At 60.0% G+C, this 15,940-nt stretch overlaps 1 protein-coding gene across 1 annotated transcript in view; it reads left to right on the top strand.

Moving 5' to 3' along the window:
- Window positions 1–12,676, top strand: part of CSPG4 (chondroitin sulfate proteoglycan 4) — a 37,860-nt gene extending 25,184 nt beyond the window's left edge. The window contains exons 4-10 of the mRNA XM_021668232.2: window positions 719–1,201; window positions 1,499–1,675; window positions 3,292–3,490; window positions 3,591–3,725; window positions 3,869–4,035; window positions 9,171–9,354; window positions 9,677–12,676. Coding sequence (XP_021523907.2) covers window positions 719–1,201; window positions 1,499–1,675; window positions 3,292–3,490; window positions 3,591–3,725; window positions 3,869–4,035; window positions 9,171–9,354; window positions 9,677–11,511 — 3,180 coding nt within the window. The 3' untranslated portion in view covers window positions 11,512–12,676. The remainder of the gene's footprint in view (window positions 1–718; window positions 1,202–1,498; window positions 1,676–3,291; window positions 3,491–3,590; window positions 3,726–3,868; window positions 4,036–9,170; window positions 9,355–9,676) is intronic.
- Window positions 12,677–15,940: the final 3,264 nt, after the last annotated feature.

Genomic DNA, 15,940 nt, shown 5'->3' with positions numbered 1-15,940 from the left:
GGGAGCCCATGTGGCCTTCGGGGCATGAGCCCTGTAGGGCCTGTGCTGGAGGTGCCCGCGCGTCCAGGAGGGGGTGGGGCGGGGCGCCCTCTGATGGTCCTGGGTGGTAATAGCAAGGGCTGGGGAGGATGCTGCCTGCAAACCAGCCGCAGGCCTGAACAGAGCCTGAGCATGTGTACAGGTGTGACCGTGTCAGCGTATGATGAACTCACATATCTGTGTCCCTGAGTCTGGGGACATGTGATTATGCACCTCTCCGAAAGAGTGCATCTCAAGCTGTGTGACTGAACCCTGTAACCGGGTGTGGGGTGGGTATAATGTGACCAGCAGCCAGGGGCAACCCAGTGAAACCCCATCTCTACAGAAAAATTTAAAAATCAGCCGGGCATGATGGCACATGCCTGTTGTCCCAGCTGAGGTGGGAGGATCCCGTGAGCCTGGGAGGTTGAGGCTGCAAAGAGCCATGATCACACCACTGCACTCCAGCCTGGCTGACAGAGTGAGACCCTGTCTCAAACAACAAAAAATGTGACCAGCTGCATGTCTGGCTGTTGTGTGTGTGAACTTATGTGTGTGTTTGTGTGTCTAAATGAGCAGTGGTATCTGGGGGAATCAGGGGGGCAAGATCAAGCCTGTTTTGGCTGCTTAGGGCCACAGTGGCCCCCTCTGTGACCCCCTCTGTAGCCCCCTGTGAGTCCTCATGACCTCTGTTAACCAGGCAGCCCAGGAGGCAGTGCCGCCCGCAGACATCACATTCTCAGTGAAGAGCCCACCGAGTGCCGGCTACCTGGTGATGGTGTCGCATGGAGCCTTGGCAGATGAGCCACCCAGCCTGGATCCCGTGCAAAACTTCTCCCAGGAGGCGGTGGACGCGGGCAGGGTCCTGTACCTGCACTCCCGCCCTGAGGCCTGGAGCGACGCCTTCTCACTGGATGTGGCCTCGGGCCTGGGTGCTCCCCTTGAGGGCGTCCGCGTGGAGCTGGAGGTGCTGCCCGCTGCCATCCCACTGGAGGCGCAAAACTTCAGCGTCCCCGAGGGCGGCAGCCGCACGCTGGCCCCTCCGCTGCTCCGCGTCGCCGGGCCCTACTTCCCAACTCTGCCTGGCCTTAGCCTGCAGGTGCTGGAGCCGCCCCGGCACGGGGTCCTGCAGAAGGAGGACGGACCTCAAGCCAGGACCCTCAGCGCCTTCTCCTGGAGAGAGGTACGGCTGTGAGAGAGGCCCAGGGCTGCAGCCAGCTCCGGGCACGAGTGAAGGGCGCCCCGGGACTCCCATCCGGGGTTTACACAGAGAGGAGTCGGGAGTCGCATTTTGGAAGCACCTCTGCTTCCCACACTGCATCCGCTTTCTTCCTCATAACTCCTCCGGGAGCTGGAGCTTGTTCTTCTCATTTCCACAATGGAAACGAGGCCCCGAAAGGGTCAGTCTCCTCCTGCACCCAAAGGCAGGACACGGAGGGTGCTGCTGGGGCCTGACCGCCAGCCCTGGGCCTGCCTCTAGGTGGAAGAGCAGCTCATCCGCTACGTGCACGACGGGAGCGAGACACTGACAGACAGTTTTGTCCTGATGGCGAACGCCTCTGAGACGGACCGCCAGAGCCATCCTGTGGCCTTCACTGTCACCGTCCTGCCTGTCAACGACCAACCCCCGGTCCTCACCACAAACACCGGCCTGCAGGTGAGAGCATCCCTGGGACCACCCCCCATGTCTGCTTCGAGAAAGAGGCCAGCGTCCCCTCCCTCCTGGCACAGAGCTCCCCCTCTCTGAGCCCCAGTTTCCTCCTCTGCAAATGGGGCCCTGCCGCGTGCCTCACGCGGTGGCTGGAAGGAAAGATGTGAGATTGTGCTGAAACAGAACACGGGCGGGAGGTTTTGCTGTTGGACGCTCGCAGGTACGGCAGGCAGACTTCTGAGCGGCCACGCGTGGCTCTGCTGTTTCTTCTCCTGCTGCTCAGGACCAGAACACCTGCCAGAATCACTTACAAGCCCTTAAGGGCAGGCGTCAGGGTGGGAGCCGTTAAGCTTCCCACCTTCACCCCAGCAAGTGAAGGCCACGGCCTGGCTCCCCAAACTCCCGCCCCTTGTGCCACAGCAGAGCAGGGCCCCCATTCGGCAGGGCTGGAAGTGGAGGCCCAGACGTGGGCTGGAACCTCTCATGGCTACACAGGTAGCTCTGCTGGAACAGAAAGGGCGTGCGTTTACTAAGCCCACGTGGCAGGGTTTTGAACGCCAGCTTCTGGGGGGCATCCTTCCCGGTCAGGAGCCACTGAAGGTTCCACAGAGGGCTGACTTGGGCTGTCTCTGATGTGGGGCGCTGGGGGGCTTTGGTGGTCTAGGATGTGCCCATAGAGGGCGGCCTGGTGGTGGGGAGGCCGCTGAAGAGTGAGTGGGACACAGCGCTCAGGAACCACAGGCCGGGACGACTGTGTGGCAGCACGGCCACCAGGTGGGGCCATCCACCCGTGTTTGCTCCAGGAGCCCAGCGCTGGGGCCCTGCCCCCACATTAAGGCCCCTCCTGCCAGGGCTGGCCTGAGGGCTCCCTGGGGCCGGGGGAGACGGCCCAGGAATGCCAGAGGGCTCCATTTTCCGGGCATGTGAGCCCCATGCCAGCACTGCCCGCAAATAATTGGCCCAGCAAGACCAGACCTCAGGACCTCAGGAACTGGCGCCTGCTCTGCTTGCCCGTGGGAGGCCTGAAGAGGGGTCCCCTTCGCCCAGCATGAGCAGGGCCCGGAACTGCTCTGGAAGCACCTGGCCCGTCCCAGCGCTGCTTCTGTGCTGCAGGACACTGCCAGCCCTCAGCCCACCCACTCTCTGCGTGTCCCACCCCTCCCTCAGCTAGAAGGAGGGCCCATTTCCAAAATCACCATTCCCAACGTGCCCAGCCCCTGCCAGACACACATGGAGGGCCTGAAGGGAGACCCTGGCCCCATCAGTGAGGCAAATTAGGGAGCACTGTTGGTCAGAGTCAGGGGTTTCTGGGGGTGAGAACCTGGTGAGGGTAAGAGCTGGGGCCTTCCTGGGCAGGGGACACAAGCTGGCCTTGAGGGACACTTGGGACTAGGGCAGATGGAGAGCAGGGAGGCTGGGCCTGGAGGGTGGCCTTCCCTGGGGTGACAGGGAAGGTGAATTCGGGGAGGGACCTTTGTGCAGGGGAGCCAGAGCGGCGCCAGCCTCGATGCCAGCTGAGGCCTGAGCTGCAGTGGGGTTGGAGCCCTGGTGGCCACCCAGGACGGGAAGGAAGGGGTGGGTGAGTGTGGCAGGGCAGGACCTTCACAGGCCCGTGTCCCCAGATGTGGGAGGGGGCCACGGCGCCCATCCCTGCAGAGGCTCTGAGGAGCACGGACGGCGACTCCGGGCCTGAGGACCTGGTCTACACCATCGAGCAGCCCAGCAATGGGCGGGTAGTGCTGCGGGCGGCGCCGGGCACCGAGGTGCGCAGCTTCACGCAGGCCCAGCTGGACGGCGGGCTCGTGCTGTTCTCACACAGAGGTGGGTGCTGAGGGCCGGGCCCCGGGTTCCTGCTGCCCACAGGGGAGCCCCGAGGTGGGGAGCCAGCTCGGGCCAGAAGACCCAATGCCCTCGTCCCCAGGAGCCCTGGATGGAGGCTTCCACTTCGGCCTCTCTGATGGTGAGCATGCTTCCTCTGGACACTTCTTCCGAGTGACAGCCCAGAAGCAGGTGCTCCTCTCGCTGGAGGGCAGCCGGACACTCACCGTCTGCCCAGGTGCGTGTGCTGACCATGGGTATTCCTGGTTGCTGGGAGCCCGGGAGGAGCTGAAGTTTGCACGCCAGGGTGACGCTGCCTCTCTGCAGCCACAGGCCTGGGCCTTGATCCCAAAGGCTGATGGTTTCTTTTGCCTCTGACAGGGTCTGTGCAGCCACTCAGCAGCCAGAGCCTCAGAGCCAGCTCCAGCGCCGGGGCCGACCCCCAGCTCCTGCTCTACCGTGTGGTACGGGGCCCCCAGCTGGGCCGGCTGTTCCACGCCCAGCAGGACAGCGTGGGAGAGGCCCTGGTGACCTTCACTCAGGCAGAGGTAAGGGCCCCACTCTGCAGCCACCACTCAGATGCCTCCAGCCTCAGGCAGCCGCTGTGCCATAGACATCATGTGGACGTGGGCGCCAGCTCCGGCATCGCTGGCAGCAGACACTCCTGGGTCTGTCATGGTCCAGGCCCTGGTGTCCTGCCCTCCAGGAGCTGCCAGGCTGGCAGGGCAAGTTCATATTCCCAGAAGGAGGGAGAAGGATGCAGGAGGTTGGGGCAGGGCCCTAGAGCAGGGCTGCGGTCTTGGGTGTGGCTTCCAGAAGAAAGTTACAGCCAGACCCGAGGGGCTGGAGAGGGGGCACCATGTGGGGGCACTAGTGGCACCCCAGTAGCTGGTGAGGGGCAGTGCTTGGTCTAGGGGGATGGAGTTGGAGGTGAAGCAGCTGCTGGTCCTGTAGGCAGAGGTGTGAGCCTGGGGCTCAGGCTCAGGTGCCAGCCAGAGGCAGAGTGGATCCTAGGAGAGATGAGCTGATGGAAGGCAGCTGAGGCTGGGCACAGTGGCTCACACCTGTAATCTCAACACTTTGGGAGGCTGAGGTGGGCGGATCACCTGAGGTTGGGAGTTTGAGATCAGCCTGACCAACATGGAGAAACCCCATCTCTACCAAAAATACAAAAATTAGCTGGGCATGGTGGTGCATGCCTGTAATCCCAGCTACTTGGGAGGCTGAGGCAGGAGAATCGCTTAAGCCTGGGAGGCAGACACTGCAGTGAGTCAAGATCATGCCATTGCCCTCCAGCCTGGGCAACAAAAGCAAAACTCCATCTCAAAAAAAAAAAAAAAAAGCAGCTGAGTAGGTCAAAAGGGTGAAGCTGCCATTCATCTGTCCTGGTAGCTTCAGAAACTGCCAGGAAGAACTAGAGCTCTCAGCCATGGGCAGCAGCAGACTCTCTGTGGTAACTGTGCCATGGGGCCAGCAGCCATTGCTTAAATGAACACCTCTTCCTGAAGGCAGAACAGGAGTTGCTGCATAGCAGGGCAGAGCAGGGCAGACTCTTCCATGGGCTGCCCTGGGCAGGCAGTGCACCTGATACTCCCACCAGGAGGCTGCACGGGCATCTGGACCCAGCACGTGATGCCAGTGAGTTCTGGGTAGAGAGGGGTCTTGTGGGGCGCAGAGCTGACTGTCACTCAGAAGCCATGGCACACAGGACTGCCCCAAGTACATCCACAGGAGTTCCCCTGCCAGCCCTTGAAAATGGCAGAGCACCCCCACAACCCCCTTTCCAAGCTCCCTTGCTTGGGCAAGGACCTCCTGAGCCTGACAGTCTCCCTCCTGAGAGGTGCAGATGGTGTTCAGCAAGTGGAAAGCCAAGGTCCCCACCCAGCAAGTGGCTCAGATGGGGAGCCTGTGGGCATCTGGAAGGAGGTGGCCTTCACAGCGTGGAATAAGGTTTCTTGGGCCTTACATCAACACCTCCCAGGCCTGGGATCTGTGTTTTCCTGGAGCCCCACTCCTGCTATGGCCCCCTCCCCACAATTACATATTCAGCAGGCTGGTGGCAACAGCAGCTGTGTACCCTCAGTTGTTGGGAGCCTTTGTCAAGAATGCCCAGGAAGGGAGAGGGCACAGGACCAGGCCATCAGCGACCCTCTCGCACTCTACAGCCTCATATGACTCAGAGCTGCCCCACACCCCAGCAATACGAAGGACTAGACTGAATGGCCACCAGGGTCCAGGCTGGCAGTGCCACCCAGGAAAGCCGGGAAGAGGCTACGTGGGCTACCTGGCCCACTTGGGGAGGAAGACAGGACTGGGTATTGTCTTGACAGCAGCCCTGTCCCGCAACACTGAATGGGCAGGGAAGGGGTCAGGTGTCCCCATTTTTCAGATACAGAAATGGAGGCTCGCGGAAGGCAGGTAACGTTATTCAGAGCACATGGTAAGAGGCAAAACTTCTGCCTACAAGTCTAGGATTTCCTTCGCCGGAGGACACTGCTTGCTCCCGGAGCTCAGGACCCTGTGTTGTGTCTCACTCCCACCCACAGAGCTCCTGTATCCAGGCATCAGCTCCCACTCCCACTCCTGGGGGCTCCATTTCCTTCCTGCCCACCATTCAGCCCGGGCCAAGGTTGCCACTGGCAGCTCTTTAGTCCTTCTGGGCCAGATCTGGCCCACAAATGTGTTTATTTGGCCTGCACAAAGCAGCTCATACTTTAAAGTTAATTGTCAACATACAACCTTTGGGAAATTAAACAAAAACCTGATTCCCATTTTGGTTTTTTTTTCTTTTTTGAGACAGAGTCTCGCACTGTCTCCCAGGTTGGAGTGCAGTGGCGCTATCTCAGCTCACTGCAACCTCCGCCTCCCAGGTTCAAGTGATTCTCCTGCCTCAGCCGCCTGAGCGACTGGGATTACAGGCATGTACACCCAGCTAATTTTTGTATTTTTAGTAGAGACGGGGTTTCACCATGTTGGTCAGGCTGGTCTCCAACTCCTGACCTCGTGATCCACCCACCTCGGCCTCCCAAAGTGCTGGGATTACAAGCATGAGCCACCGCGCCTGGCTTCCCATTTTCTTAAAAGGCCTGTGTTCCCTCTTACAGCAAAAGCAGAGCAGCCGCTTCCTTTAGGACAGGTGCTAGGCCCCACATAGACAGCTCAGCTCTCCTTCAGACTGGGCTCAGCTGCCCTTTCACCTGGGCTCTGCTCCCTTTAGACAAAGCCCTGCTCCCCCTTAGACAAGGCCCTGCTCCCGCTTAGACAAGGCCCTGCTCCCGCTTAGCCAGGGTCCTGCCCCCTCACTTAGACGGGGCCCTGCCCCACCTCAGACCAGGCTCTGCCCACTCCTCAGACTGGGCCCTGCCTCGCCTTAGCCAGGGCCCTGCTCTCCCTTAGCACCAGCCCTGCCCGACCTTAGACGGGGCCCTGTTCCCCCTTAGCCAGGCCCTGCTCCCCCTTAGTCTGGGTTCTGCTCCCCGAGTCTGGGCCCTGCTCCTAGAGTCTTCGCAGGTTAAGACCCTGTTCAGTTTCCATGTTACTATTGCGCAAGTCCTGTTTTTCTTTCAGAAGAAAAATAGTTCCCAGTGTTTCCTAAAGGGAGAAAGTAAGGCCGGGTGTGGTGGCTCATGCCTTTAATCCTGACACATTGGGAGCCTGAGGCAGGTGGATCGTGAGGTCAGGAGATCGAGGCCATCCTGGGCAACATGGTGAAACCCTGTCTCTACTAAAATGCAAAAAAATTAGTAGCCAGGTGTGGTAGCACGTGCCTGTAGTCCCAGCTACTTGGGAGGCTGAGGCAGGAGAATTGCTTGAACCTGGGAGGTGGAGGTTATAGTAAGCCAAGATGGCACCACTGAACTCCAGGCTGGGCGACAGAGCCTGGAGGTCCGGGGGTCTGGGGGACAAAAGATAGGCCAAAAGAACACATTCTGATTGGAGGGGGAGGAAACCTCTTTTCTTTCTGGAGTGAAGAATATTCCTTGGTGTTGAACTCCAAGCAGCCCCACGGAACAGCAGGTGTGGCTGGAGCGGAGGTGAGGGGGGAGTTGAGGTTGCAGGGGTGATGTGGTCACAGCCGGGCCTTAGTGGTCAGATGGCGAGACACTGCACTATGTGACCCACAGAGCCACACAATCTTATCCTTCAAAAGGCTCACTCTGGCTGCTGTGTTAAGAACAAAACGTAGTGGGAGGGGGACTGCAGCTGGGACACGCGAAGCTGTTACCACAATCCAGGTAAGAGAAGAAGAGGTTTGAGGGATAGCGAGCAGGCAAGGGCGACTCCAAGGATTTGACCTGAGCCACCGAAAACGGAGCTGTGGTCTCTGAAACGGGATGACTGTAGGACGTGGGGCCGATCAGGAGTGCAGCCGGGGCAGGTTGAGTTTGAGATGTCCCCTAGATATCTACAGAGGCGCCTGGAAACGTGAGTCTGGGGCTCAGGGGAGAGCAGGCTAGGCCGGAGCTACAAATAAGGGGGTCTTCAGCACAGCTGGCATTTGAGGCCAGGAGACTGAACAAGGGCCCATGGAGAGCACCTGTAGACAGAAAGGAACCTGGAGACCCAGCCATAAGATGTTGGGGAGAAGAGGAGGCACGGCCAGGAGGGTCTGTGAGGTAGCAGGAACCCCACAGTGGCGTTTCCCGGAGCCCGTGGCTCTCCTGGAGGAAGGGCTGCTTGACGGCACCCGTGCTGCTGAGGAGGTGAGAGGAGGCTGAGAGCAGACCGCTGGATCCGACAACACGGAGGCTGCTGGTGCCCTTGGCAAAAGGAGACGAGGCGATGGGGGAGCAGGGAGAGACCCAAGGATGCCTGGGGGAGAGCGTGGACTCTGCTTTTTGGAGTTTTGCTGCAAAGAGAAGCGAAGGGGCAGGGGTGTTGCGGGTGGAAAATGTGAAGTCAAGAACATTTTTTCTGGCCAGGTGTAGTGGCTCCTGCCTGTAATCCCAGGACTTTGGGAGGCCGAGGCAAGCGGATTGCTTGAGCCCAGGAGTTCAAGACCAGCCTGGGCAACATAGTGAGACCCTGTCTCAACAAACAATAAGAAAAAATGAGGTGGGCCTGGTGGCAAGTGCCTGTACCTTCCCCACTACTCGGGAAGCTGAGGTGGGAGGATTGCTTGAGCCCTGGAGGTTGAGCCTGCAATGTGCCATGATCACACCGCTGCAGTCCAGTCTGGGCAACAGAGCAAGACCCTGTCTCAGAAATAAATAAATAAATAAATAAATGGAATAAATAGCTTTCATGTAAGTGAGACAAAAGAATAGCATAGTTGCATAATGAGGGAATGATGCATCTGGGGGAAAGCTGACGTCACCGGAGAAAGCCAGCAGACAGGAGGAGTGGTATCTTCAGTAGGCGAGAGGGGCTAGGATCCAGTGCACAAGAGGAAGGACCCACTTCAGAGGGCAGCACAATGGGCCATGGCATTCCCCAGAGGTCACAGAAATTAGGCAGTTTCCCCAGGGTGGCAGAGCTGGCCTTTGAGCCCAGGTACCGGCTCTAGAGCCCAGCTCTGCACTGCCTTGCCTGATGAGATCCACTGTGAGGAGACAGCGGGTCACATGCACAGACCTGGGCACAGCCAGGAGAGCCCAGAGTGGGGCCTGAGGAGACAGGAGTGCTCAGATCTGGACAACACGGGCTGGACCTGCCTCTCACCCCACAATGGTGTCTCCCCTAGGTCTACGCTGGGAATATCCTGTATGAGCACGAGATGCCCCCTGAGCCCTTCTGGGAGGTCCACGATGCCCTAGAGCTCCAGCTGTCCTCACCACCTGCCCGGGACGTGGCTGTCACCCTCACTGTGGCTGTGTCGTTTGAGGCTGCCTGTCCCCAGCGCCCCAGCCGCCTCTGGAAGAACAAAGGTGAACAGCATGAGGAGCTGGCAAGATTTCGGGGTTGCGGGGGACAATGGGAGAGGCCCAGAGAGGAGGGAACACAAGGCCGGGTCAGCAGCTCCTGTCTCAACCCCGAGGACCAGGGAAGTCACAGGGATGCTGAGTGGGGAAGCTCTGACATCAGAGCAGGGACATAGTCCTCGTCCTCCTGGGGACCCTGAGCCCCGCCCTGGAGGACCTGGCTTGAGGGTTGGCGAGAGGCACACCCATGCCCTGGGCCACCCCAGCTGAGGGTCCATGGCTCTTCCCTCAGTGCGCTGGACCCTCATAGCCTGTGTCCCACCCCCAGGTCTCTGGGTCCCCGAGGGCCAGCGGGCCAAGATCACCGTGGCTGCCCTGGATGCCTCCAACCTCTTGGCCAGCGTCCCGTCACGCCAGCGCTCAGAGCATGATGTGCTCTTCCAGGTCACGCGGTTCCCCACCCGGGGCCAGCTGCTGGTGTCCGAGGAGCCCCTCCACGCCGGGCAGCCCCACTTTCTGCAGTCCCAGCTGGCTGCAGGGCAGCTGGTGTATGCTCACGGCGGTGGAGGCACCCAGCAAGATGGCTTCCGCTTTCGTGCCCACCTCCAGGGGCCATCAGGGGCCTCCGTGGCAGGACCTCAAACCTCAGAGGCCTTTGCCATCACGGTGCGGGATGTAAATGAGCGGCCCCCTCAACCACAGGCCTCTGTCCCACTCCGGCTCACCCGAGGCTCTCGAGCCCCCATCTCCCGGGCCCAGCTGAGCGTGGTGGACCCAGACTCAGCTCCTGGGGAGATTGAGTATGAGGTGCAGCGGGCACCCCACAATGGCTTCCTTAGCCTGGTGGGTGGCGGCTCGGGGCCTGTGATCCGCTTCACGCAAGCCGACGTGGATTCGGGGCGGCTGGCCTTCGTGGCCAACGGGAGCAGCGTGGCAGGCATCTTCCAGCTGAGCATGTCTGATGGGGCCAGTCCACCCCTGCCCATGTCCCTGGCCGTGGACATCCTACCATCTGCCATCGAGGTGCAGCTGCGGGCACCCCTGGAGGTGCCCCAAGCTTTGGGGCGCTCCTCACTGAGCCGGCAGCAGCTCCAGGTGGTTTCAGATCGGGAGGAGCCAGAGGCAGCATACCACCTCATCCAGGGACCCCAGTACGGGCATCTCCTGGTGGGCGGGCAGCCCGCCTCGACCTTCAGCCAGCTCCAGATAGACCAGGGCGAGGTGGTCTTTGCCTTCACTAACTTCTCCTCCTCTCATGACCACTTCAGAGTCCTGGCACTGGCTAGGGGTGTCAACACGTCCGCCATAGTGAATGTCACGGTGACGGCTCTGCTGCATGTGTGGACAGGCGGGCCGTGGCCCCAGGGTGCCACCCTGCGCCTGGACCCCACCATCCTAGATGCTGGCGAGCTGGCCAACCGCACGGGCAGTGTGCCCCGCTTTCGCCTCCTGGCGGGACCCCGCCATGGCCGCGTGGTGCGCGTGCCCCGATCCAGAACAGAGCCTGGGGGCAGCCAGCTGGTGGAGCAGTTCACTCAGCAGGACCTTGAGGATGGGAGGCTGGGGCTGGAGGTGGGCAGGCCAGAGGGGAGGGCCCCTGGCCCCGCAGGCGACAGCCTCACTCTGGAGCTGTGGGCTCAGGGCGTCCCCCCTGCTGTGGCCTCCCTGGACTTTGCCACTGAGCCTTACAACACTGCCCGACCCTACAGCGTGGCCCTGCTCAGTGTCCCCAAGGCTGCCCGGACGGAAGCAGAGAAGCCAGAGAGTGGCACCCCCACAGGCGAGCCAGGCCCCATGGCATCCAGCCCCGTGCCCACTGTGGCCAAGGGAGGCTTCCTGGCCTTCCTTGAGGCCAACATGTTCAGCATCATCATCCCCGTGTGCCTGGTCCTCCTGCTCCTGGCGCTCATCTTGCCCCTGCTCTTCTACCTCCGAAAACGCAACAAGACAGGCAAGCACAACGTCCAGGTCCTGACTGCCAAGCCCCGCAACGGCCTGGCTGGTGACACTGAGACCTTTCGCAAGGTGGAGCCAGGCCAGGCCATCCCGCTTACAGCTGTGCCTGGCCAGGGGCCCCCGCCAGGAGGCCAGCCTGACCCAGAGCTGCTGCAGTTCTGCCGGACACCCAACCCTGCCCTTAAGAATGGCCAGTACTGGGTGTGAGGCCTGGCCTGGGCCCAGGTGCTGATCGGGCCAGGGAAAGGCTTACCCATGTCCCGGGCCCCATTGCTTCCATGCCCGGGTGCTGTCTGAGTATCCCCAGAGCAAGAGAGACCTGGAGACACCAGGGGTGGAGGGTCCTGGGAGATAGTCCCAGGGGTCCTGGACAGAGTGGAGTGGAGTCGAGAGCTGGAGCCTCCCTCGGCTCACTCCGAGCCTGGAGAACTGCAGGGGCCAAGGCAGGATGCAGACTGAAGTTCGGTCCTGCTGCCCCAGAGCTGGTTTGCGCTGTCAAAACCAGGGTAACCTCCTACGTGGGTCATGACTCTGGATCCTGGGTCTGTGACCTTGGGTAAGTCACGCCTGACCCAGGCTTTGAAGAGGGCAGAGGAGGGATTCCTGGCTTTTCCACTCCGACCCAGGCCACCCTTTGTCTCTGCCCCAGAGTTGAGAGAAAAACTTTCCCCTCTGTTTTTAGGGAGATGGGATTCCCTGGAGCAGAGAGCAGGAGGAGAGAGCGCCTCCAAGCTAGAAGGCGTAAACCAATAGAATAATATATTCAGGGTGCAGGGTAGGTGGGTTGCTCTGGGGATGGGTTTATTTAAAGGGGATGCAAGGAAGCTATTTAACATGGCGTGATGGAGCCCCTGGAGGTGTGGGATGGAGGAGGGTCTGCAGCCAGTTCATTCCCAGGGCCCCATCTTGACGGGCCAAGGGCTAAGCATGCATGTGTCAGCGGCTTGGGAGCAGGCCAGGCTGGGGCTCTCAGAGGGCCTCAGGCCGAGGCCACTGCAGTGCCAGTGCCCCCCTGAGGACTAGCGGGCAGGCAGCTGGGGGCACGTGGCTCCCCGGAGCCTGGATAAAACGGTGCTTTGGAGGCTCTGGACAGCTGTGTGGTGTTTGTGTCTTAACTGTGCACTGGGCCCCTGTCCACGTCGGCCTGTGTACAGAGGGCCCCTGGGCTCAGCCAGGGGGAAGGACAGGGCCAGGCAGGCCTCTGAACTTCCACCTCCTGGGGCCTCCCAGACCTCCTGTGCCCCCACCTGTGTGGGCAGGTGGGCCAGTCTTCGGGTGATGGGTCCAAAGCCCTCCAGTTTAGTAGAGAAAGGCCAGGTCCTCTATAAAGAGCTTCAAAACAAAAATAAAAATAAATGCTCCCCACCCTAGATTTACTAGCCTGAGTTTTGGCCTCCACACCCCTGTCCCTCCCCGGCTACCTCTCAAGGGGTTGGAGAAGCAAAGAGAAGGGAGTGGGGAGACCTGGACTCGGATCCCAAGGTGGGGACATGGTACCAAGGGGGAAGGGCGGGGGAGGGAACCACCAAAGGTGCCTCCTGGAGACTTTTACGAGGACGCCTTCTGCTGGTCTGGACCAAGAGCAACGCTTCTCCAAAGCCAGAGGAAGCAGCAAGGATCCAGAAAAGCCAGGCATCCCCTTACGTGGCCCGAGAGGCCGGCATTGGGTTGCAGAGGGGCTCTGAGGCTCATCCTCTCCAGAAGGCGCTCTCTGACTTGCAGAGGCATCACTCTCTAGACCTTTCCCTCTTGAGGGTGTTGCAGGGTTGGGGGCGATGGAGACAGATTCTGGGTCCCAGGGGATATGCCTGGCCCTGAGTGTAGACAGAAGAGAGGAGGAGAAACATGAGGGCTCTGAGCACCGGCGCCTGAGCACAGCCAGGGTCAGCGGGTGGAGAGCCCCAGCCAGCCTCTGGCAGCTGACCTGCATCTGGGGACCAGAGTCACCTCTTTCCTGCATCTCAACATCTGAACATTTGAACCAGGAACGAGAGCAAGAGAGAAGGCTCTCTCCTCCCCGCCCTGCCCCTGCACCGCCCCTCCTATGACGCCTGGTCCTTGTCCACTCTCAGAGGCTTCGGGCGGGCGGGCAGGAGCCGGGAACATCCTGCTGTGAGGGCCCCCAGAGGACCCAGGGGAAACCAAGAGTCAGGGAGGGGAAGAGGGCTGTCACACAGCAAGGCGCTTCTTGCCACACTGAAAAGCAGGGCTCCCCAGGGAGGGTGGCCAGGGCCCCAGAGATCCCTCTGCACGCTGAGCTCACCGTGCTCAGGGCTCGGCGTGAGCTTGCTCAGTTCCTTCTACAAGCCTGGTCTCTCCAGCGCCCCAGGCCAGCTTCAGACAGGGGCCGGCCAAGGGTGTCTCCACACCACACCCCATGCTCTGCCCTCCTGTACCAGCAGGGAGCTCGGGCTGGAGCCTCAGGGCCGTGCTATCTGGAGCAAGTCTCTACCCAGGGCGACCAGTTTCCCTGGAAGTGTAAGCTGAGAAGAGGGTGACAGACCCAGCAGGCAGGATCTGGCCTGGTCTCCGATTTCCCCCAGAGGACTGAGGACACCCTCTGTTCACAGATCCCGGCCCGGCCTGCCCTGCCCCCAGGGAGCTGGCACCAGCTGACACAGTTCTGGCTCCTCCGAGCTCGAGCGGGACAGCGGACTGGCACCCGGGGCACTGTGCCAGCAGCTCTGCTAGGACCTGGGAGAGGGTCTTTCACTGGCACAGCAGAGCTGAGAACCCAACGTAAACCCAGGGCCTTGGTTTCTGTAAATCCTTTGCCTCAGGGCTTAAGGGGCCGGTCTCCACTTTACAAAGTAACTCACCATCCCCCTCCTTCAAGGAGCCATTTCCTCCCAAGCACTGGAGGTAACAGCCAACTCGTGTGCACGTGTTCCGTTTGGGAGCTCCTGACCCTCTCCACACGAACACACATACACAAATGCATAATGTGCATTAGGGCACACCACTGGATGTGAGCATGGGCTCATACATGACCTTCAGACACACAGCACAGAGATAAATACCTACACCCCTATATGCAGGGCACAGGGCACACACAAATTTCAGAAGTACCTGCTGCTCACCTGGGACCCCTCCTACCTCGCCCCTGGAGTCCCAGCTGGCCTAGTTGAACAAAGGAGTCGGGATTTTCTGCCCATTAAGGGACCCAAGCTGACAACAGCAAAATTGCAAAGTGAGCCCATGGGTTGGGGAAGGGGACAGGGTAGGGGTCGCCAGAGGGGCCCAGATCCCCAGAGCCCCAGCTTGGAAACCCCGCCCACCTCTCTAAGTGGCTTAGTCTCCCAGGCACTAGAAAAGGGGCTTCCTCTGAGAGCCTTTGCCGCATCCTAGAAACCAGCCTTTTAAGCGGGTTCCCTCTGGCAGCCAGGGAGCCCACTGAACTGGCACACTCATCCCCCAATAGGAAGCCAGAGAAGTGCTTCTGCCACCCCACACTGACCTCCCCTGGCCAATGGGAACTGCCAGGGCTGCTGGCATCTTCCTCCAGGTCCTGAAGATTCCAGATCTTAAAGAGATGGAGGTTCTACCTGGGCAGAACTCCAGATACCTCTGGCTGGATCTCCCATTCCTGGCCATAACATGTAGGGGAGCCCTGGCAAGTAGATGGAACCAAGACAGAGGACCAGACCCAAGGGCTCCTCTACACAGCTCCATTCCGACCCTAGGGCCTCTCATAGGTAACGCCATCCGTGTGGCGTTACCGCTAAGATTGGTCAGGCAACAGCAAGGGCATTTTGTGCCAAAAATGCAATGGAAGATGCAGATAAGAATCCACCCAGCCCTTCCTGAAGAGCCGCAGACATGCCAGTGAATAACTACCTAAGCCTGACATGTGCCTTCGTCCTGCGGTATAAGCCGGCCAATGAGGGAAGCCCGAAGCGGGAGGGCTTGCTGCCTGTCTGCTTCCTCCTCTCCTTAGAGAAGGCCGGACTTCCCATGGAAAGCCCCAGCCACATGGCAGCTAAAGCTGAGCGTGTTCAGCTACGTCCTGGTCACATTTCCATTCTCAGTGTAATGAATTGTAGTATTTAACTGATGGCGGCTAGCCTCATAAAGGGCGTCAGGGCCTTGCAGGGCCCTCTGTGGCTACCAAGATAATCGATGGGTTGTGTTGTGTTCCTTCACGTTCCAGATGTCCTGTGAGCCCCTAGAGACAGAAGCAGCCCTTGATTAAATTGACCAGTGGTCAAAAAGGACTTTTTTACCCAAACACAGCTTCAGCAAGGGACAGGGGGAGTTCCCCTGCCTGCCAACCTGAGATCTGCCGGCTCTGTTGTCCAGAGCCTGGAGCTAATCCCAAGGCTTCCTTCCGATGCCTCATGAGGTTACCGAGGGCTCAAGAGACAGTCTCTGGGTCTTGCAGACTCAAAGTTGATGAGTTGCCTAAGTCTTTGCTGCTCAAAGTGGAGTCCATGGACCAGCAGCACCAGAATTACCTGGGAGCTTGTTGGAAATGAAGACTCAGGCCCCACCCCAGAATAGCTGAATCAGACTGTGTGGTTTTTTTTTTTTTTTAGAGACGGAGTCTCACTCTGTCACCCAGGCTGGAGTGCAATTGTGTGATCTTGGCTCACTGCAACTTCCGTCTCCCCGGTTCAAGCAATTCTTGTGCCTCAGC

This window comes from Aotus nancymaae, unplaced genomic scaffold (genome assembly GCF_030222135.1).
Source record: "Aotus nancymaae isolate 86718 unplaced genomic scaffold, 86718_ANA_hifiasm-v0.15.2.pri h1tg000003l, whole genome shotgun sequence".
Classification (NCBI taxonomy): domain Eukaryota; kingdom Metazoa; phylum Chordata; class Mammalia; order Primates; family Aotidae; genus Aotus; species Aotus nancymaae.
This window is presented reverse-complemented; position numbering and strand designations above follow the sequence as displayed.